Source organism: Macrobrachium nipponense, chromosome 2 (genome assembly GCF_015104395.2).
Source record: "Macrobrachium nipponense isolate FS-2020 chromosome 2, ASM1510439v2, whole genome shotgun sequence".
Taxonomy (NCBI): Eukaryota; Metazoa; Arthropoda; class Malacostraca; order Decapoda; family Palaemonidae; genus Macrobrachium; species Macrobrachium nipponense.
In genome coordinates, this window is record NC_087201.1 from 39,618,112 (window position 1) to 39,640,611 (window position 22,500).

Below are 22,500 nucleotides of genomic sequence, written 5' to 3' on the forward strand. Positions count from 1 at the left end.
TACATAATGTCAGGTTTACATGAACTTGAATGGTTCCTTATGGCAGGAAATGGCAATGGCGTCACCACTGGGTCCTACATTCGCCAATATATTTATGTGCCACCTCGACTAACTGTTTCTTAGACAATGCCCAGAGTTATTTCGACCTATTTTTTATAGAAGATTCGTAGATGACACGTTGAAAACAAAAATCCCATTCTAATATAAACTTTTTCGAGTTTGTCAATACTTTTCATCACAATATTAGGTTTACGATGGAAATGGAATTAAATCATCATTTACCGTGATTATACATAAATATTTCACGTTATAATGGGAGATTCCTCTCGGGTATTTCTAGGAAGAAGACGTACTCTGGTTTGGGTCTTGACTTTTTCAGTAACTGCTCTTTGACATTCAAGCTTAATTCGGCAAAGACACTTTCATTCAGAGCCTTCTCCCTGTGCTCAGACTGAAATAGCTCTCGCAATGAAATTTCCTTTTTTAAACAATATTTATCTGGCCAGTTTTTGTCATTAAGTTCGGAAGTAGTTAATGTATTTTTTTCATGGCCATTTGTAGAAAATGTAGCCTTTAGACGTCAATGACAACAGCACTAAGCACTTTATACCTCTGTGTTAATTCCAAGCTCGTTCAATAACCCTTTGACAGTAGGCAGACTTTTCACATTCAAAGACGCCCTTCCGGAAGTCCGCATCGACTCCCACAGAGGTGTCAGTGATCGCGCCGGCTGCTTCTTCAAATCAAAAGAATTTTCGGCCATAAGGAACCATTCAAACTCAAGTAAAATTGATATTATGAACTACAACAATTTCACAACACTGTCAAACTACCGATCGCCTTTCGCTCCTTCTTGAATCTCTTTACATCAAGAAACTGTCGCCTTCGTTATAAACTACCAAACTTCTTCCACACTCTCTCTCTCTCTCTCTCTCTCTCTCTCTCTCTCTCTCTCTCTCTCTCTCACTTCACCTTTGACAATTCTGTTTTCCATTTCAAACCTCCCAAAATTAAGTCCGACAAGAGGCTTTCCATGTTCATTTTATTTATCTATTTTTTTATTTATATTTTTCTATCTATTTCACTGAATTTTGTAGTCTTTATTTTACTTTTAGCTTAAGGACTGTTATATTACAAAACTATATTTCTTATAATGATCAGCTTATTTTAACATACTGTTTGATAATGTAAAAATTAACTATTTATAGCCCTGAAGATGGGAAATGATTCCCGAATCGTTGGTGTAAATCAAAAGAAGAAATGATTTCCAGTCTTCACGCTCTCCTGTTCATCATTAAACTTAAGCTCACCTGGAGCGAAAATCCTAAAGGTTATGTATATGATGTGTACATATATACTTCTATATATACATATATATAAAAAATAGTCCTTACTCTTCATGTCATCATCTATTGTTCTGTGAAGTGTAGAAGATTTTCCCTGAGGGATTATTGGTTCTTTTCCCGAGACCGGTTCTAGTAACTGCAGCGGTGCAACATTGGGCAGGAGATGGTGAGATCATTTATTTACTACTTCTGTTGCCGAAACTCGCTTCTAATAAAGCCTTGCTCTGAATTGGCTTTATTCGAGACGTACAGTATTATTATTTTATTTATTATTGGTTATTTATTCATTATCATTATTATTATTATTATTTATTCCATTATTATTATTATTATTATTATTATCTTATTATTATTATTATTATTATTATTATTGTTTATTATTATATGAAGGTAGGAGACCATCTCTTAAACATGTTTTGTTAAAGATGATGGCAGCATCAGTGGAACTTGAATTGATTTTATATATGGTCTTTTCAATTCTTCTTATCATTCTCTTCTCATCAGGGCTGATATTTGCTAATAGCTGGCCGATGTTCATATCTTGGTTAAAGAAATGTTTTCTAAAAATACTAATTTATTGATATGATAATATATCAATAAATTAGTATTTTTAGAAAACATTTCTTTAACCAAGATATGAACATCGGCCAGCTATTAGCAAATATCAGCCCTGATGAGAAGAGAATAATAAGAAGAATTTAAAAGACCATATATAAAATCAATTCCACTGATGCTGCCATCATCTTTAACAAAACATATTATTATTATTATTTTATTATTATTATTATTATTATGATTATTATTATTATTATTATTATTATTATTATTATTATTATTATTATTATTATGAGAAGATGAACCTATTCATATGGAACAAGCTACTGACTTGAAATTTAGGTTTCCAAATAAAATTTGCAAGAGGCAACAGAAGGCAGCGAAAATCCAGAAATAAAAAATCAGTTATTGGAAAAGAAAAAAAGAAAAAAATAATGAAGAAATATATATATGTATGCATGTATACTATATATGTGTGTATATACGTACACACACACACAACACACACACACACACACACACACACACACATATATATATATATATATATATATATATATATATATATATATATATATATGTGTGTGTGTGTGTGTGTGCGTATAGATATATATATATATATATATATATATATATATATATATATATATATATATATATAAATCTATATATATATATATATATATATATATACATATACTTACTATATATCTATTATATGAATATATATATATATATATTTTATTATATATATATATATATATATATACTATATATATATTATATATATAGTGTACGTATATATAAATCTAGTAAAATAAATTTGAGTCAAAGAACATCCAAAAGTGAAAAGTCGTGGTCAAGGTGTCTTCAGACGGACAGATGTACTATTTCCACACGATCTTCAGTTGAAAGCGAATATGAACATTGAAACAGGATCAGCAGAACGATGACTTGGCAATTGGTTTGCAGGGAAATCCATTCAAACAGGAAAGTCTAACGACCCAAACTTACTAACAACACCCCAAAAGCTATATGGCCAATATGTGCGAGGAGGAAGTAGAAATGGATTTTCTAATAGCAGCAGACAAATTCGGAAACAAAAGAATAATAATATGCCAAAACAGCAATCAATTACAAGTCGGAACAAAGGGGTTTAAAAGTAGCATGACGACAGTTCTCATTTCAAAGCATCGGGGTCGGGAGAAGCGTCGTTGACTCCTGGACAACCGACTCCCGCAGAACTAACTACAGAAAAAGCAAATTAAGCAACTGCCTTTGCTGCGTTGAAAATGACATTACTTAGGAATGATCTAGAGATGATATGAAGAGAACTCGCGAATCCTGACTGAAGGGTGATGTGAAATGGCGAGGATGGGAGGACTTCAGAGTGAAGATCATGATCTGGTCATCGAGGCTAAATGGTCCGTGTCGTTTCGTGTTAAATGATTCAGCGGAACGCCATCTTTTTGAACCCGCTTCATTGATATTCAAATGACTCTTGGCTGTGCTCTTACCAGATCGATTTTCGGGTCAATTCCATTAACCTTCGGAGAGAAGTAACCATAAATCAAGTCGAGTCAGAAACTCAACACGAATGGTGTAATCAAGAGAGATAATGATATTTTTCGAAAACATGCTGACGTGTCTGTCGGGCGAACATCAAAATACCAACGGAGCGGGATCTCTATATAACCTGCCCGAACCATCAGATCCACAGCACTTGATCCCGCGTCCAGTAGGCAACTCTTCGGTACCTATCAGTCAGGATGGCATTCGTTCGATGTCTGTCTGCTTGTTCCTTGGTATTCATCCTTGGACTCGCTGCTGGCGAGGTAAGTCTGATTGTCGACAAAATCTTGAATTCCGATTAAGGGATATGACATAGATGAATCCAGCTAGCTGAGGTCCTTTAGATTTCAACTAAATGAGGAATCATTACTTTCAATCCAGAGAAAATGTTACGTGCTTGTATTTTAAATAAGGCTGAGGAATAGTAAAAAAAATGAATCCAACCATAAGTTAGAGCGTAAAATATGAGTGATTTCATTAGGAAATTTTACCCACTCAAACAAAGAAAGTCTTCCCCACCTATGCAGTCTAATTCCAGCTTTGCTTTCATTGAAAAACCTTTTCACAGCCCTTAATTCATTTTATTTTTCATCATGCACCTGCAACATCCACTACATTACACCCATAAATATTTCTAGTTCAACTTGCACCAAATACATCTCTTCCTTCGCTTTAACTCTGAAACATTTCGCAAAGTTGTTTTGTAACACTACTCTTCCCATATCAGTCCACCAAGCAATCTATTTATCTATCTATCTTGCTAGTTATCCATCTATCGTCGTTCGAAAGGTGTTACCATATTTTGGAGAAAGTATTTCTTCCATCATTTCTCCTGTATTTATTGATGACTCAATGATTGGCATCATTTTATTGCATTTTGACTCAGAATTCTAAATATTAAATGTTTATTTGCCATGTGACTTACACACAGAAAACTGAAATGCTTTTGCCACAACGGAAGTCATTATTGTAGAACACAATATTACTAGTAATGTTGTCATTGTCGGTGATTTTAACGCTGATCCTCGCAAGGGTCGTTTTTGGTCTGAGTTCACATCTTTTTGTCTCTCTCCTCTCTCTCTCTCTCTCTCTCTCTCTCTCTCTCTCTCTCTCTCTCTCTCTCTCTCTCTCTCGATCATGTGGATCCTAAATTACCCAATAACTGTTTGACATACCTTTGTCCAGCTAAGAATTCCCCAGTTTACAAAAAAAGGTCCAGAGAAGAGACGGGAAATTATAGACCAATCTGCCTGACGTCGGTCGTTTGCAAGTTTTTTAGTCCATTATTGCAGATCAAATTGTTGATCACATAGATAGAAACAACTCTTGTTATTAAACAGCCAGCACGGTTTCAGACAAAACAGATCCTGCCTATCTTTTTTTTATCTTTTACTACAAAAATACAATTATATTCCAATAATTTACATTATTTGGATAATTCTGTTAATACAAAAATATAAATATAAACTTGAATAAGTTTTTGTTTCAAAATCAATATAAATAAAATCAAAACGTACAGTTTAAAAATTCTTTGGTTACATACTTGTAAATATTGCTTGAATACTACATTTAATATACATCCTTTGTGCTTCTAATATATTTTTTTAAAAGAATTACATTTTGGCAGCTCTTGTCTATCAAACCTCTTGGAGTTTTTTCATAACATGCTTGGTATTTACGACAGTAGTAGAGCAACAGAGATACTCTACTTAGATTTCGAAAAGGCCTTTGACAACGTCCCACACAAGAAACTAATGACAAAAGTTAAAGCTTTAGAAATTATAAGAGAAATAGCAGACTGGATCGAAGGCTGGCTACCTTATAGAAAACAGAGTCGTAAAAAATGGTGAAGAATCTAAATGGGCAGATGTACAAGAGGAATTCCCCAGGGTTCTGTCCTTGGCCCTCTCTTGTTTTATATTTACATTAATGACATTGATGTAAGCTTAACTGCAGGATAGCCAAATTTGCAGATGACATCAAACTAGGTGTAAATGCAGCAGACGCAGATGCAGTGGAAAATTTAAGAAATTACCTAATGAGAATAGGATAGTGGTAAAAAATATGGCAAATGCCTTTTAACGTGGATAAGTGTAAGGCGTTGCAAATAGGAACAAACAACCTTCATGCCAGCTACATGCTGTTTGGGAATGACATAAATAGTGTAGAACACAAGAGGAGGACCTTGGAGTCATTATTACCAAGGACTTAAAATCCACAACACAGTGCATAAAAACCGAAAAGAAGGCACAGAAACTAGTGGGATACATAAAGAGCCAGTTCAAATACAGAAACAAGGAAACGGTGCTGCAGCTCTACACATCATTAGTAAGACCTCATCTTGAGTATGCAGTACAGTTTTGGTCACCAACACTAAGAAAATGCATAATTAGATTAGTAGGGGTTACAAGCAAGAGCCACACAGTTAATTCCATCCATCAGGCAAATAGGTTACCAAAGACGACTAGAGCCTGAACTTGCTAGAAACACAACGCGATTGCGAGGACAACTAACAGAAACATTTAAAATACTGAAAGGCATAACAAAAGTAGATAGTAACCTATTTACGTTAAATGATTACCAACAAGAAATAATGGATGGAACCTAGAACACATCCCTCTGTGGGAACTTCTTTGCATACAAGATGTGTGACACATGGAATAAACTGCCACCAGAAGTTGTAAATAGCAAGAGTGTGGAAGAATTTAAAAGAAAGCTAGACAAAATCATTAGGACACTGTAAATGAACAGTAAAACCTGCTCCTACAGATAAGTGAGCACACGATGTCTCTTCGGATGGACTAACAAGTCTTTGAGACATCCTAATCCTTGTAACTCCTTGTAACTAGATGGCTGGACCCTACTCTCCGCTCAAAACTACTTTCTTAGTATTTTACGAATATTATGCTGACTTTGGTGTGGCTATTTATGATCACTTCCCGTTGCCTTTTGATTTGAAACTGCCAGTGACATCACAGATTGTCGTCATTGGTGATGCTGTCTTTATTTAGGAAAAGCTTGTCAGCTGGAATGGAATGACCGAAACAGACGGACAGAAAACAAAAGTAGATATGGAAAAAAAATATAATTCAACGCAAACAATGCATCGCTGGTCTTTTGTGGCTTTGACGCCAATTGTGGAAAAGAAGAAGCCTTTCAAAGTCACGCCAGGATGGAATGAAGGATGAGGTGAAACGGATCCCCTCCGGTCGACAGAAGTTTTTGCTTGGAAAGATACGGGTAGATCTCGCAGTGGTTCTGTTTCAGAGGCGACGAAATCTTCTAAGTTTTTGTTTAAATGTGTCTTTAAAAAATGTAAAGAATGAAATTGATCATAAGGGGAAGAAGATGTAGCAAAATTGAACTGAAAAGAGATATGAAGAATTCTAGAATGAAGTTCAATAAGTTCAAAATCGTAATAAGATTATCTGCAAAGGATAGATAACCATGAAAATTCAGATGAGGATTGTGATTTTTTTGCTCTAAATAGCGATCAATATTAGCTAAACAACAAAACGGAATTCATACAAAATTCCAAAGAGTAGCTATATATTAGTGGGAAGGATAAGGTTGACATATTATTACGATTCAGTATATATATGTACATGACTTGAATGAATAAAGATATTCATAACCTGAATCCAAGTACAGGATACGATAACATTCATTCGAATCACCTAAAATTGGGTCCTGATGTTTGAAAAGAGCTTATGTTATTTTCTAGTTTTGTCTTTCATTGTCACATTCCGTTGATTATGTTGAGACGTATAATGATGCCTACATCATTTAAAGACAAGTTTGGAGATATATCGAGCTCAGATAATGACCGATCTGTGATATCCTCTTCGAAATATATTGGAATGACTCGAGTATTATATTTTAGATAGAATAAAACCGTTAATATATCTGGTTTAAGAGTCGGCCATTCCACTAGTTCTGCCTGTGTACTGTTAGAAGAAACAATCCTGCACGACAATAATGGGATTTCGGATGTCTATATTTGTTTCATTGATATCACTAAAGCCTTTGATTCAGTCAATCATGATATTCTTATGAGAAAAGGACTCGATTATGGGGTTCGGCTGTTTATGTAAATTAAGTTCAATTTTGGTTTAGTAATAAAGTGGTTGGTGGGAAATATATGTCTAATGTCTCAAATACGTAGGAAGTAAAAACGGAGTACGGCAGAGGAACTTTATCTAGTCTCTTTTTAGGGATATATATTATATCGATACGTTCCTAGGGAATCTTTCTGAAATGAAGGTTGGTTCCGACTGGGTATTTCAAATTCAAATATCATTGCATATGCTAATGACGTTGCGTTGCTGGGCCTCTCAGCAATTGGTTTGCAAAAATTGATAGATGCCGCTTGTCAGGAAGCTTTTAATATAGAATTAGATTTTAATCCAGTAAAAACAAAGTACATGGTTCTTTATATCAACTTGAAAGAAAGTGAAAATGTTGAGACTTTTCAAACAGGTGTTGATGATACTGGATGTGTATACTCGTTTAAGTACTTGGGGTACGTTATAACGTGCAATCTGAATTATGATGATGACATAATTCGGACAAGAAGTCAATTTTATGCCGAGTTCACCTTATGTTGAGGTAATTTTATCTTGCAGATAAAGAGGGGAAGATGTTTCTGTTGAAACAATTCTGTCCGCAGATGCGCGGGTGTGGAATGTGGTTTGGTGATTCTTAGTCTAGGGACTTGTACAAAGGTTTTGGTGTTGGCTGCCATAAGGAGGTCAAAAGGATTTTAAAGCTTTCATATCACTAGAGCAACCATTATGCTTGTCTTCAAGAGGCACAGATTTTAACTTTCCAACATTTTATAAACCAGTCTAAGATATCGTCAGCCTTAGGGATGTTAAGCAACATGTATGATTTCATTCAAAAGATTTTATGCTTTTTTTTACACATATCCTCAATTTTCTTAAAAGCAGTCTACGAAATTTTAAAAATTTATGATATAGATTCGTTATTATATAATGATAAAGATTCTATTTAGCCAGAGTTTGTTTTGTTCAAGATAATAAGAAGCAGATGAGGGAAGTTATCATGTGTGCACTTAGTTTATACATTATAGTTATGTTTTGTGTTGCTTCATACTACGTACATGGTTCGTGTTGCCTTTCATGGCTTTTCACGTTTCCTTATGCGTTTGTATCTAAATATGTATCTGAGATATGAAATAAACATCAACTGAACTGAACTATCTAGCTATCTGTTTATCTGTCAACTTATCTATCTTGTCTTAGTATAGACCTCAAGTGTGTAGAAGCTGGTGTTAGTTTTATCAAGTGTAATTCTGTATCAAGTACATCAGCCATGACGCTATGGGAATGATCATGGTAGCCTTCTCCTCTCACTTGCTTTCCTCACCTGTACTAACCCATTGCTTACTTTTGCCCAGACAGAACTAACACACCATACTTATAGTATACTGACTACCACATATAAATTTGAATAAGCGTTAGCAGCTTCATGAATCAGCTTCTGTGATAAATTTCGGTTTTTACACCACTTCTGTAACATTTGCTTTGATGTCCCAGAATTTCCAAAGGGACTGGCCCCTATGTTCCACTACTTTCAGGGTAAAGGTTGTTCGTATTTTGAATTATTTTACATCCTCATTCTGTTTGTGACTCTTCTCATATGAGCTCTATTGACACTCAGATATCTTATACATATAAGAAAGATTAAGTCCCCTCATAAAAATTGAGAACGAAAGAAAATATTCAGGCCCATGTTGCGCTCCTTCGAACACATGCTGAGGATCACTTTTCAGCCCAAATCTCATCCTATGGTCGCAGGGAATTTGTTCCCCAATTTTCACTCGTTATTACAAAGCTAGATGTCATCATAGCACCTATCCAGATTCGCAATGATTTATTGAATTGTGGCTTTAAAACTAGCATCACGACAGAGATTCGTATTAACATCAGTAGAACTGCATAACCTTATGCAAGATTGAGAATAGGTTCTCGAGAAGGTTCTGATAGACGAGAACATTGATGAAGAACAGAATCGTTTGCGTGTGCTCGGGTCGGGCGAGGAACAACTTGAAAGTCAGTGCAAAAAGAGAAACAGGGTAAGGAGAGAATGGAGTGCTAAGGAACAACACTAGAATTAGGAAAGGAGGGACTATTATTTGGTATTGCCTCTCAATTCAATCTTCTAGTGAAGATAGTGATGTTTCTGATTTCATGCATGCAGCAGTTATCTCAATATAGCCGTTTTAAAGCAAATAGTAGTTTCTTCTAAACATGTATAATTACGACACGAAAATATTCGTGAAAAAGTAACTATTATAAACCTCAATCTTTCGTTTTCAGGAGTCAACGACCGATAAACCAATCATTCTGGTAAGTAACACTGGGAGGAACGAGAATCAAGATTTCTTTGACACCGGTTGCAATAGTTGCCGGGTAGTTGCTTAATTACTCAAATATGTAAAGCTATTAAAATGGAAAACCATTGATTGTGTAAAGGTTCCAGTATTTATAATGTTTTCCTTTTTTTTGTGCGAAAGGTAAAAATTCGGATTTAAAATTCAAAAGCTGCTCATTTTCCATTTAGATACCATAACACTTATGATGAGATAATGAATGGAATTCCCTGAACGGACTTATTTCATCAACAGGATGACCATCTAGGAATACGTCAGTTTTCGGTGAGTATTATGCATAGGTACGGTTTTGGTCTATTCATTTGTTCGTTTTTCTTCACTCGTCACTTGAGACGGAACAGGGAATGAGTAGAACTCACTTCGTAAGGAAATTTCTCCAGAACAGACATTATACATCTGGGAAGATACTGAGAAAACACGAGAAGATAAACATTGGTAAATACTCATAAATAGATTAATCAATGCCTTAAATGCATTTAAGAAAAACCTCATCCAATAAATTTAGAGAAACACATGCACAAACACACACATATAGGTATATATATGTGTGTGTGTGTTTGTGCTTATCTCATCAAACTGTGTCCCTGACAAGGAATGGCTCCCAAGGAATGATAAGACATCCATTGCCACAGTCCTGATTTAACTGCTGAACTGTAGGTGAACCCTTTTTGCAGGAATCGTACATTACTTCATACGCCGACACAGAATTGCCATCAGCAGTGCATCAAACCCCCGGGTCACTGGAAATCGAAACCATTTCTTTGCATTGCCTCTGCCACTTCCCCTATCTGGCCTTGTTTTGGTCTCCCTCTAGTCCTGCTGGAGTTGAAAATGATCCCAGGTGGAAAGCAATGACATTGGGTACATCCTGCTGGAAGCCACAGCTTCTCAGTTGACGAAGTCAGTGAAATATTACCTTCATACTTCTGTAGACTGTTGTGGGTCCCATACAAGCAGGATACAGACGTATAGCTATCCCCCTCATCACTACAATTTGGCCTCCTGCTCTATTGGTGTAATTGCAGCAGTCTTAACACCACACACACACACACATACACACACACACACACACACACACATATATATATATATATATATATATATATATATATATATAGATATATTTATTAATATATATGTAGTATATGTATATATGTCAAGAGAGAGAGGGGTAAAAATGCACTAAAATATTCACACAAAATTATAAATCTCAACAACTTCCATCTTAATTTTTCAGGGGACAACGACTGATAAACCTCTCATTCTGGTAAGTAAATTGGAGTGAAATGTTATCAGTCAAAATTCTTGTGATGTCAAACGGATCAGACTGTTTTTATAGTTTCGAGTTGCTAATTTACTCAAATGGGATAAAACCACTGAGTGTATAAACGTTCATGTATTTACACCAGTTATTTCTTCCTATTCTCAAACCAGAGGTGAAAACATTTATGCTAATTATTCAGATAGAAGATTTAAACGTTGATCATTTATGCAAATATCAGAAAACGTACAATGTAATAATGAAGATATTCACTGAACCGACTTCTTCGCCAACAGGATGACCATCCAGGAGAACGTCAGTTTCCGGTGAGTGTTCATGAAAAAGATTTTGCTCTTTTGATTTTTCTCTTTGTTCATGACCGAAGTCCTTTGAAAGAGAACAGAACTGAAATTCAGGTCATTCTCATTCATTTATTCATTTGGTGGGCGAATTTCAGCGGAACAGACATTCTGCTTTGGAAAAGACAAAACACAAGACAAAATAAAGATCGACAGATAAACCTGACTTGGATAAATAAACCTATACTCTGTTTTTTTCATCTGTCCATCCGCCTGTGGTGGTCGCGCATGGTAACACTGCGTCCCGGGCTTTAAATAGTTAAGCTGTGTAAGTTTTAGGTAAATAAAAGGATATCTTGGTGTATATTTGCAACTGAAAAGTGTTTTAATAATTTACTGTATGCGAATTACACCGTTAATATTCGAAATAGGATATTATTTAAAGCCCGGGACGCAGTGTTACCATGCGCAAACACCAGAGGCGGATGGACACATGGGAAAAAACAGTATAAACACATTCATCAGTGCATGTAAAGCACAGAAGGTCGATGTCAGCCAATGAATGTGGAAGCAACAACGCCCATAGCAATACCAGCTAATGTGAAATTGTGGCAACTGAAACATAACTGCTTAGGATGGATGCTTCCTCATTCCAAATATGAACTCTATCATCATTACTGAAAATATTGCCCTTCACCAAGTTTTTTTTTTTCTCGATATTAACTATTACCTTTCCACATGCATGTGACTTTCTCTACTCTTGCCGTCCAGCACCTCTAGTTTTGCTTGATGCAATTGTGGGGTTTTCTCCCGGTTCCACCTTTAGATCCTTGCAATTCCTTTTCATTATTTCTCGCTCTCTTCATCCACGCTGCCGCCCTACTCCCTCTTATTTCCGCTATCTTGTGCCGAAAGGCGCAGTGCCTGGCTTGACAGCGTTAGATTCATAAATAATCATACATCACATCAAACATTACCTTTGTTTCGAAAAAGGTAGGATCCCCTTTTTAATGACAAACCTTCCTCAGGTTATTTAGCAAGAAGAAGAACGTCCAGGGACAGGTGAAACAGCTACGTGTTTGCGTGCTTTGGCTATGTAACTGTAACTGTGGTCGAGCAAACTAATCAGAGGAGAAATAGAGGAATTTATATGATGAAATATTACCGTTGTCTATTAAATAGTTACCAAAATATCCAATGTATACGACTTGGGAAACAAAGGAATTGCTCTAAGCGAAAACGCCAATGTTGTAGAAAACTCTTGGGAGTTGTCTGAATTTACTACCATCTCATGAAACTTAAGTCAAATCTTAATAATTGAGTAGCTTGCTAATCTCCAAATCTACGTAATAAAAATAATGCATAATAAAGTAGACCTTAAGTTGGCGTCACCGAATTGTATAGAGTTCGCGGTTTTGATTAATATTTAATTAACGTAGTTTTGTAGATTAATCTTTTGTAAATTGTGTTAATTGTCCCCTTTAGGGACTTCGAATTTGCATGCCGACCACGTGATACCTAACTTTCTTGCGTTGTGAAATTATCATGATGATTCTTACCCTTTTGAGTCTTACGAGGTAAACATTATGTGCGGGGAATCGTTATTGTGTTCATAAATTCTAGTTTTGTAATAAAACTCCAAATCTGGCCTGGTCTCTTCAACCTCTCAACCGGGTAGTAGCAGTATTGTCCATATGACTTTGTCATCGACCCATAACAACAGGATCTAGAATTCAGAGCAACAAGTGTAAAAAACAATAATTGTGACGAAGTTTTTGAACGCTTAGTTGTGTCACATGTCGCTCTGTTGCATTAGTTTAGCTACAAAATGACATTAGATGGCAGCGAAATGATAAGCCTTACATCGAGTCTCTGTGTAGCAGTTGATGTGAATGTCACATTAACTGAATGATTAGCAATTGGTTATAAAAGTCTGGCTACAAATTACAGCCAAGAACTGGGCACTTTCAGACATTCAGTGATTAAGAGAGGGAAAAGATAAAGTTGGAGTTGTTGGACGCATGATGGACGAAAGGGAGCGAGATGGAGATAAAGTAAAAAGCTGAGAAGTGGGTGCAGCTCGGGGCCGAAGGGACACTGCAAACAGGCAACAGAGAACCGCTTCAGGTACTCTGACGGCGCGCGGCGGCTCTACCCACCGCCATCTTGATCTCTCTTTAAGATGGCGGTGCTCTACCACCCTCAGTGGCGATGAGAATGCAAGGTTATCATAGTCATACCCCCAAGTTGTTACTCGCTTTCGAAAGACCGAGGTCACTGCTCCTATCGCTTTCACTTCAATGGAATCGTTTTCTATGCGTCTCAGTCGCTATTTCCTTTTCTCCAAAGTGCCGTTCTCATGAACTGATCTCATCCCCAGGCAAAGGATCCTCCCGCGTTCACCCCTCCGAGCAACACCGACGCTGAAGTTCCCATCCTGAAGAAAGAAGACGTAAGTGCGCCCAAGGTGCCTCTTCTCTTTCCATTCGTCGAGTTGACGACTTATCTGTGATGCTGAATATAGCCAATATTAGCCCAAATTAAGGCCTCATCTCATGATAAACATCGGTTAATCGATAAAGCTGCATTATTCAGCTCGGTGTCCATTGCCATCTTTTTCGTCAATATTTGCATTATTGTTTTGGAGAAGCCAAAACCTCTGTTTAATTTTCATTTGTCCCAAAGAAATACTTTCTTCTTATGTTTTGAGTTTTTGTAACCTATTGACATCTGCTTAAGGCTCTGTTTAGTTTTCATTTGTCCCAAAGAAATACTTTCTTCTTATGTTTTGAGTTTTTGTAACCTATTGACATCTGCTTAAGGCCTTAAGTATTTTACTCTGAATGATAATCTTTAGTTTATTAACCCATCCCAACAGCTCGGTGGATTTGAGAATGTCAACCCCTCTCATGTCAACGGTGAAGAGCTGTTTGAAGCTGACATCTTGCTGTCTCCTGAGCAGAAAAGGCAATTATTGGAGAGGAAGGCCATATCATACACTTCCATGAGATGGCCAAATGGACCAAACGGAACTCCAGTTGTCCCTTACCAGTTTGGAGACAGTGAGTGAATGACCACTGGCATTTTGTCAAATGTTTAGAGATTTGCAACAACAGGATAACCAAACGAACAAGGAAACTTCTCTTATTAATGCTAATAATGTATCGATCATTCGCAAATCAATAGTATTATTTTTACTGAGGTTTTTTTAAATACGTAAGTCATTCGAGTAACAGGTCCTTTCTTATCAGTCTGCTTTTGTAGGTACTTCAGTAGTAATAGGTCACAGCAGAATTTCTTGCTATATTATTATTATATTATTATTCAGAAGACTAGCTGACAGACCCAGCTCTACTTGGGATAACTCTGAATAACAACTGATAAACTTGCTCTCTCTCTCTCTCACACACACACACACACACACACACACACACACACACACACTTTTTCCATTTTTCTCCTACCTAACACCCACTCTACTCTCTCTCTCTCTCTCTCCAGTCATCTGTCTCTTTCCCTATTTCTTCTTACTAATACCAATTCCCTCCCTCTCTCTCTCTCTCTCTCTCATTCTCTCACACATACATACTTTTTCCACCTTTCTCCTTCCTAACAACCACTTTACTCCCTCTCTCTCTCTTCCCCTCTCTCTCTCTTCCTCTCTCTCACTCACTTTTTCCATCTTTCTCCTACCTAACACCCCCTCTACTCTCTTCCTCTCCCTCTCGCTCCTTTCTGTTACTCTCTCTTTCTCTCTCCAACCATCACTGTCTCTTTCCCTTTCTTCTCACTAATACTAACTCTCTCTCTCTCTCTCTCTCTCTCTCTCTCTCAAACACCCGCTCTTCTCTGTCTCACTCCTCCCAAACACCTGCTCTTCTCTGTCTATGTCTCTCTAACCTTCCCTGTCTCTTTTCCTCTTTCTTGTCCCTAACATCCTGTCTACTCTCTCTCACTTCCTCTCCCTCTCATTCTCTCTCTGTCAACCCCCTTCTCAAACTCCACCCTCTTTGATGTCATTGATGTTTACCCTATGGTATTCTTTTCTGAATGATAAGTCATATGTATACAGAAACTATGCATGATAAATTCGAAAAGTAACTAAGTCTACAGGCATAACCAGCCCTGTTTCACGGGTAGAACCAGCTCCGTTTCAGGGAATCCCATTTTACCCCCATCCCCGTCAGAGGTAGAGGAGGTAGGATGAAACCCCATTATAAACCATCTTAGGGGTCCCCACTATAACCCTACCAAGTTTCATTCCCATCAGATCAGCCGTTTGGCTGTGATTGAATGACGGACAGACGGACAGACAACGCCCACTACAGTAAGATTGTATGGTGCATGTGAGAGCGCAGCACTAAATGTGCAGCAGCAGTGACTGTCCTCTGAGACATCGCGTTGACAAATGGTTTGGTTTTTGTTGAATTGGTGGAAAAGGTTTTGTAGCATTCAACGGTCAACATTGCATGTAGCATGCTACAAGCAACAATGGTGTTACCTTGTCGCAGGCAACACATCTCCTGGTTGAAAGCTGCATTCAACATACTTGTTGAAAATCAGTCAAGTCGCATGCTACATGTTGCATGTGTGTCTTCGGTGGAATCCCGACTTACAATGATCTAACACCACACATTGTGTAACTCATCTCTATTTTGCATACATTCTTATACTTTCTAGAAATTAAGCTCCTTAATTTCCAGTACTTAATTAATTCTGTTCTTCTGGACAGCACTTTTTCCTCTCCTCCTCTGCCCCTGGACTCCCATAAAACACTTGCTTTACCAACCTACGGCCTTCCCATCCTTGCACATTAGCATAAGCCCGTTAAAATACTGAGATGCAATTTTTCACAAACAGTGACCGTTTTACCTCCTCTTCCTCGAACTGATTCATCTCTCACCTTTCCTCTCATTCCTCAAGCACTATAGACATTATTATCAAGATTTGATATATTTCATCCGATGGCCTTCAGCCTAAAAACAATTAATTTCTGTAAAAGAGAGCTCCCTTTACTATCATTTTATATTTCTAACTAGATTCCAAGCTTTCTGGAGAACTCTTGGCTCTCCTCATTGATATAATTATCATCTGCCGCATCACCCTTAAATCCCAGAATGAGTCAACTTTATACCAACCTATTTGCTTTCATTAGCTTTATGATTAAAAACTCCTCACATTGCTACATTTTTACCTTGACAATTCTATTGTATGTACGTACATTATATGAATATTCATAATTCATCTCAACCACTTCTTTCTATCTTCTTTCCTATGCAGCCAACATTCAAACTTCACTGCCCTAATGGAGAGCTGACCCAACAACCTCTTCACATAACCAACTTTTGTTTCCTCGGACATTCCTCTTCTGTTCCAGACTTTTACAGTTCATGTTGCATTTGTTGCCGCACCTTCAGGTGATTTGCTCTGGCCTCATTCTGCTGCCATCTGTTACATTTATTCTGAACCACTTATATGAATCATTTGCATCATTTCTGGAACTATTTCTTCTATATTATTCCAGCGGCCGTGGATACAGCAGCAGTAGAGGCAGGGCTGGCTCACTGGGAGGAGCATACTTGTATTGACTTCCAGCTGATCAGTGGTTCTACTCCAATCCAATACTTGAACTTCTTTCAAGGCACTGGGTGCTGGTCATATGTCGGAATGCAGTTATCAGCACAAAATGTATCTATTGGAAATGGATGCACTGGGGTAAGTCTTCAGTATACAGTAAATAGAAATGCAACCCAGTACCCTTAACTTATATGATACAATATTACAATGTAACAAGCCTTGTTGTGATTGATGAACACATTTTGAGGAAATATACTTAGGCTTTCTTTTTCTCATTTTGATTGGTATTTCTTTAATCTACATCACCAATCCATTTCATACATTACCTTCAACAATTGCTCCTATTCAGGTCCCTAATGCTAATTTATTCTCTGATGTACATTTCAGCTTGGAACTGTGGTTCATGAGGTGGGCCATGCCTTGGGATTCTACCACGAGCAGTCACGTTCTGACAGGGATGACTATGTCTCCATCCTTCTAGAAAACGTGATACCCGGCAAAGAGAATAACTTCCTGAAGACTAACGACAACAACTACTCGGTGCCATACGATTTCTCATCCGATATGCATTATGGTTCGGATGTAAGTTGACTGGCATCTTTCGTAAAGCTTAGCTACTTCAAACCAAATTATAGACTTCCATCTTATTCCTTCATCTTCGGGTTTCTTAACATCTTCAAGATACGTTTTCATTTTTACTCCTGCTATCTCGAAATTTTTCATTCAAAGGCAACCGCAACCATTAAGTTCATTTATTTGTATAGTTCCGAATAAGAGGATCAAGGCCTATCCAATGTCATTTAGCAAGCTTTCTGGTGGCAGAGGTTCGAAGATGGATTCCATTTTCATGAAACTGAATAGAAGAATCAGAAGGAGCGATTTGGAGCGAAAGAAGTAAAATCTTTCTTCTGTCAGTAATAAATCCCACTGCTTAACGACTACTCTCTCTCTCTCTCTCTCTCTCTCTCTCTCTCTCTCTCTTCTCTCTCTCTCTCTGCCTGTCTGTCTATGCACGAAATGCTGCTGACTTTTGAAGTCAAAAGATATTTCACCAGGCCAGCAGCCTCTCCTCCTTTTCAAATGGTGAAAAATGAGTGGGTCTTTTGAATATATAATATTTAAGTTTTGATTTTTTTTCTTTTTTTCCTGTAATCAAATGCTTTCATCATTAAATCCATTTAGCGATGCGGAAATTGATAACTAACCGGTATTTATATGTATAGATGAAAACTTCTGAAGAACATGAAATTATATGAACATTATATACATTCTATGTCTCGCATAAAGTAGGTCTAAATTACGTGCATTTTATCATTTCTTTTGTGAACCGAAGGGAAGTCTCCTTATGGCACAGATATAAATCATTTACCTGTAATTATGAATCATGGTTTTGTAACAGTTTTGATAACTAGATTATGCCTTCAATCACTAACTTCACTTTCAGAATTCGTGCAATATTTAGGGCACAGATTGTTCTAGTAAACAAAATTATTATCCGAAATTTGGCATTTCTGTGCAAATCCTTTCAAGTGATCCATAATCGCTAGAACAAACCACGACTTTTAAAAATAAATCTAAATGTTATTGCTCCAATCAATTTACTTACCTGAGAATTTATGAAATATGCTTCATGAGTCCCTCTAGCTCTGCTCTTAATCAAAACTTGTCTCGTCGCCGGAACAGTACTTCACCGTGAATGGGCAAAACACAATAGTAACCAAGAATCCGTTTGCGCAAGAGCTCATCGGAGGCAGAAAAGGGCTGAGCCACTATGACAAGCTACTGGCTAACACGATGTATCCATGCATTAGTAAGTTAAATCTAGTATGATTTACTTGTTGCAGTTTGAATAATAGTTAAGGTGGCTACAAATGGGCCTCATTTAGTACAACGTGTTTTATAGTATAATGATATATGATAACTGAGACATTGAACAAAACAGTAGTGAGGTCATTCAAACAGTCTAGTGCTGTCCTTCCTTGTCCCTTTCTGCACCAAATCAGCAAAATGGATGCAAAACTGCGGCCTAACCACGAACCCTTGTCAGAACGATGGCTACGTAGGAAAGAACTGTAGCTGCGTTTGTCGCAGCGGAACAAGTGGCGCTAACTGTGAGACTGTTAATCAAGGCTACTATGGTAAGAAGAAGGTGATTTCAGGTCTTTTGTAGAGGATGTACCCGGTACATTTTTCGTGGGTTATTTTCTTCTTCGACAGAAACGAATGAGATTCTACGTACAGTTCTCGCGGCAAATAGAATTTTCTCCTAGATTTGAAGTACCACATTCCAAAATATTATTTTTTATTATGGTAAAATTTATGTAAAATGATATTTGAAGTATTTTTCATCATGACTTGATTGACCTTAAAAATTAAAAACAAGAGACTGATTGAAAACTCACCGCAGAGCAAGCACATTATTGAATGTAATATATTTCAAATAATTCTGGGAAAGTAGTTGTATTTATTCAAACGCATTCTGGATGACAGACATCAGGATGTAAGTAGAGCGGACTCCACAGTATATGAAGGAGCGTGTTTAACCGGAGCTGATATTTGAGAAAAACGTGCATTCTAGACGCAAGTGATTCGCTGACTGAGATAATGTCTAAAACTCATATTTGTTCAAACTATAGTTTTAGACGAGATCTTTGTCCTTGATTCTAGTTATTTTCTTTTCCATTACAGACAGCCTTCTCTCGGGTTGCTCGGCAAATGTCACAGCACCTGGGACAATAACATCTCCCAACTACCCCAGTAATTATCCATCAGGTGAGTTTACTAATGTTGTACAACTTGGAAATCATATTTCTCAGGCACCCCAGCGCTTGCCATCAGGTGGGTTTCAGAATCGTGGATCTCCTGTCACTTTTCTCTCTGTACTACTTGAGTATGTATCAAGAGTATTGGCTTTCCATTTCCTGGAGCCAGGAACCTCGTGAAACCTACGTAACTGTCAATTGCCTTCGAGGTTCGGCAGCAGCTTCTTCTATTCAACCTTTCATTTTGATTGACTTACAATAAAAGGATTCATTTATCATTTAACGTCTTGAGTGTGTACGAATAGACAGTGACCCATTGTTAAGTCATGATTACAATTAGTGAATTCGTCTGGTAATTTCCGTTGCCCGAAGCCTTCATTTTCGTGTTTGTTTAAAAGCACATTGATGGCCAAGGTTTTTCAGTGATAAAATTATATGTAATCATCACAGAGACTGAAATGTGCACAAGCTCTCTGAGTAAACCACATTCATAATGCATTCAAGCTTTTATGGTGATGACTGATTTGTCCACGCAACTCAAAAATGGTCAATAATTCAGACCACTGTCTGGCAGCCTCTTCACCCTCCAAAAATAAATCATGTATCTTATTTGCAAGCCAGTATACAGTTGCACCGAACTTTTATGCAATAATGGAATACTAATCCGTACAATAAAGGTTTATCTATTTATGAGGACGGCTATGCCGGCTGTTTCTTACTGTCTTATCCGAAGGCCTCTAGGACTTATTTGGTCAGAAGCAGTGGCCAGATTTCCTGTGGCCAGGTTTCCTGTTTCTCAACTTTACGCTGGAAATGTTAACGATAAGTATGCCTGGTGATCATCAATGCTGATATTCAAATCATTAACCTTAAATAGGGTAAAGACCATGATTACTTTTAAATTGGGTACCCACTGAGATAATTATACTCCCAGAGGGCTGTCAGACATAAGATGACCTCCTAAGTTATGAGAGAGTGCTTCTTCGCTTCAGTCAGTCTTCCTTCTTCCCCAACTACTAAATTAGAAGTCCATAGGTGCAGTGTCGTCAACTGCAACGTCGGCTGATTGCCCCGCCATTTACATCTATTTTGCCTCAGTACAAGTGAGCAATAACTAATTTTATACCTTATATCAGCTCAAGGCGATTCTTTTTATTTTCCAACAAAAAACATTCTCTGACAAGAACACCATGAAAGTGGCTACCACTGTCTCTCCTCTGGTCAAAGAAATAAATGCTTACATGTAGCTATCCATTACCTTTCCTTCGGTCGTATATACTCTTCCTAGGAAGGTGGCTTGTCAGAAATGCACTAAACTTCTACTAACTGAGTTGCATGTGGTGCTTGGGTTTGCCGCCGAGAGCCTCCAAGCACTCAGGCCCCAGAGAGTCGCCGTCATAAAAGGAGAATTAATTCAACCACCGTAATATGAAATAGGATGAAAGAGAGAGACCTGACATGCAGAATATTTATAAGAACGCTATTTTCTGCTTTGGTTCACTCATCTTGAAATGAAAATCAATAGAACATTCTACAGAAGTGATATTACCATTATTAGTACGTAATATTCCCCGCTCCTTTTGTTATCTTTTCTGTATTGAATTTTCAGATATAAAGTGTGTGAAAAGGATCCAGGGCCCTCAGTGTACCACTGTGAAGATAAAGTTCAATGCTTTTAGACTTTACCCAAGAAGCCCTTATTGCAATGGAAACAGCTGCTGCTATTTCGACTCCCTTGAGATAAGGACCACCAATCTTACTGTCGGAGAAATGTAAGGACTCAAGTTTGTTGTAGAGGATTCTTGGGCATTTTGGCCACGTGTTGTTTGGATCCTTTGGTCGCTAAGTGACATTTAAAAAACCAGTCGTTCTTATAATGATTGTCCCTACGATGAAGATCATTCCCAAATTTCAAGTATCCTTGGCCTTGGTGCTTAGATACCTAAATTCATTTAGAAGTGGATAATACACTAGCACGCACTAGAACTTAACAGACCTTTGGAAAAGACATTTTCTTACATTACTTTGGTAGATAATAAAATGATATAATTGATTTTGTCTAATAATTGCAGTTACTGTGATCAAGAGATTACTACCGGTGCCGAATTCACTTCTCCGAGCAATCAGATGATCCTCTTCTTCCAAACGGGCACAAACTACTATTCTGGATGGTCTGCTAATGTGACCTTTGAACCAGTTCCTTCGTGCCAGTAAGATTTTTTTTTTCTTTTTTTTATTCATTTGACTTAAGTTCCTTAGGAAAGCCTCACTTGGTGCTTCCTACTTTGAAGTCTACATGCGCTTTCTACGTTTTTTTGTTCGAAATTCCTCCCAGTTACAGAAATCTTGATCCGATTGATTTCCCATTTCTTCTCCCCAATAGGTTCTCCGGATTTATAGGTGACTAATCATCACTTGAACTTTTAATCACAATTCTATTTTGCATCATGAAAAACTTTGCTCATTTCTTTCTTCCTCTGTATTTCGTCTGGTAACATTAAAAAATTTATAAAATGCCTTCTTATAAAATTTTTCTATTTCTTTACTTTGCAGTTTTGTCATGAAAGTTTTTCACCTTAAGATACGTCCTCCTCATTACTGTTGTTGTTACTGTTGCTCACCTTTTCTGTCGCCTCCTTCTCCCTAAGCACTCGTGGGAAGTAGGTCTGTTCGTATCCTGTGAATACCCAGTTTCTTTTATAGATTGCAATCT

The 22,500-nt window shown here is 37.3% G+C and overlaps 2 protein-coding genes across 5 annotated transcripts in view; both read left to right on the top strand.

The window, feature by feature from the left end:
* LOC135220539 (cubilin-like) overlaps window positions 1-22,500 on the top strand; it is a 283,132-nt gene that overhangs the window by 225,502 nt on the left and 35,130 nt on the right. The window lies entirely within an intron of this gene.
* The window catches only part of LOC135220536 (uncharacterized), a 34,801-nt gene continuing 15,917 nt past the window's right edge, over window positions 3,617-22,500 (top strand). Inside the window, exons 1-14 of one of the 4 annotated variants that reach the window (XM_064257720.1) lie at window positions 3,617-3,736; window positions 9,815-9,844; window positions 10,123-10,152; window positions 11,126-11,155; window positions 11,446-11,475; window positions 13,829-13,900; window positions 14,327-14,510; window positions 16,973-17,163; window positions 17,413-17,607; window positions 18,709-18,835; window positions 19,029-19,163; window positions 19,714-19,797; window positions 21,397-21,559; window positions 21,860-21,997. In XM_064257720.1, the coding sequence (XP_064113790.1) occupies window positions 3,671-3,736; window positions 9,815-9,844; window positions 10,123-10,152; window positions 11,126-11,155; window positions 11,446-11,475; window positions 13,829-13,900; window positions 14,327-14,510; window positions 16,973-17,163; window positions 17,413-17,607; window positions 18,709-18,835; window positions 19,029-19,163; window positions 19,714-19,797; window positions 21,397-21,559; window positions 21,860-21,997 (1,475 nt within the window). In that variant the 5' untranslated portion in view covers window positions 3,617-3,670. The remainder of the gene's footprint in view (window positions 3,737-9,814; window positions 9,845-10,122; window positions 10,153-11,125; window positions 11,156-11,445; window positions 11,476-13,828; window positions 13,901-14,326; window positions 14,511-16,972; window positions 17,164-17,412; window positions 17,608-18,708; window positions 18,836-19,028; window positions 19,164-19,713; window positions 19,798-21,396; window positions 21,560-21,859; window positions 21,998-22,500) is intronic. The other 3 variants (XM_064257721.1, XM_064257722.1, XM_064257723.1) reach the window with 3 other exon arrangements.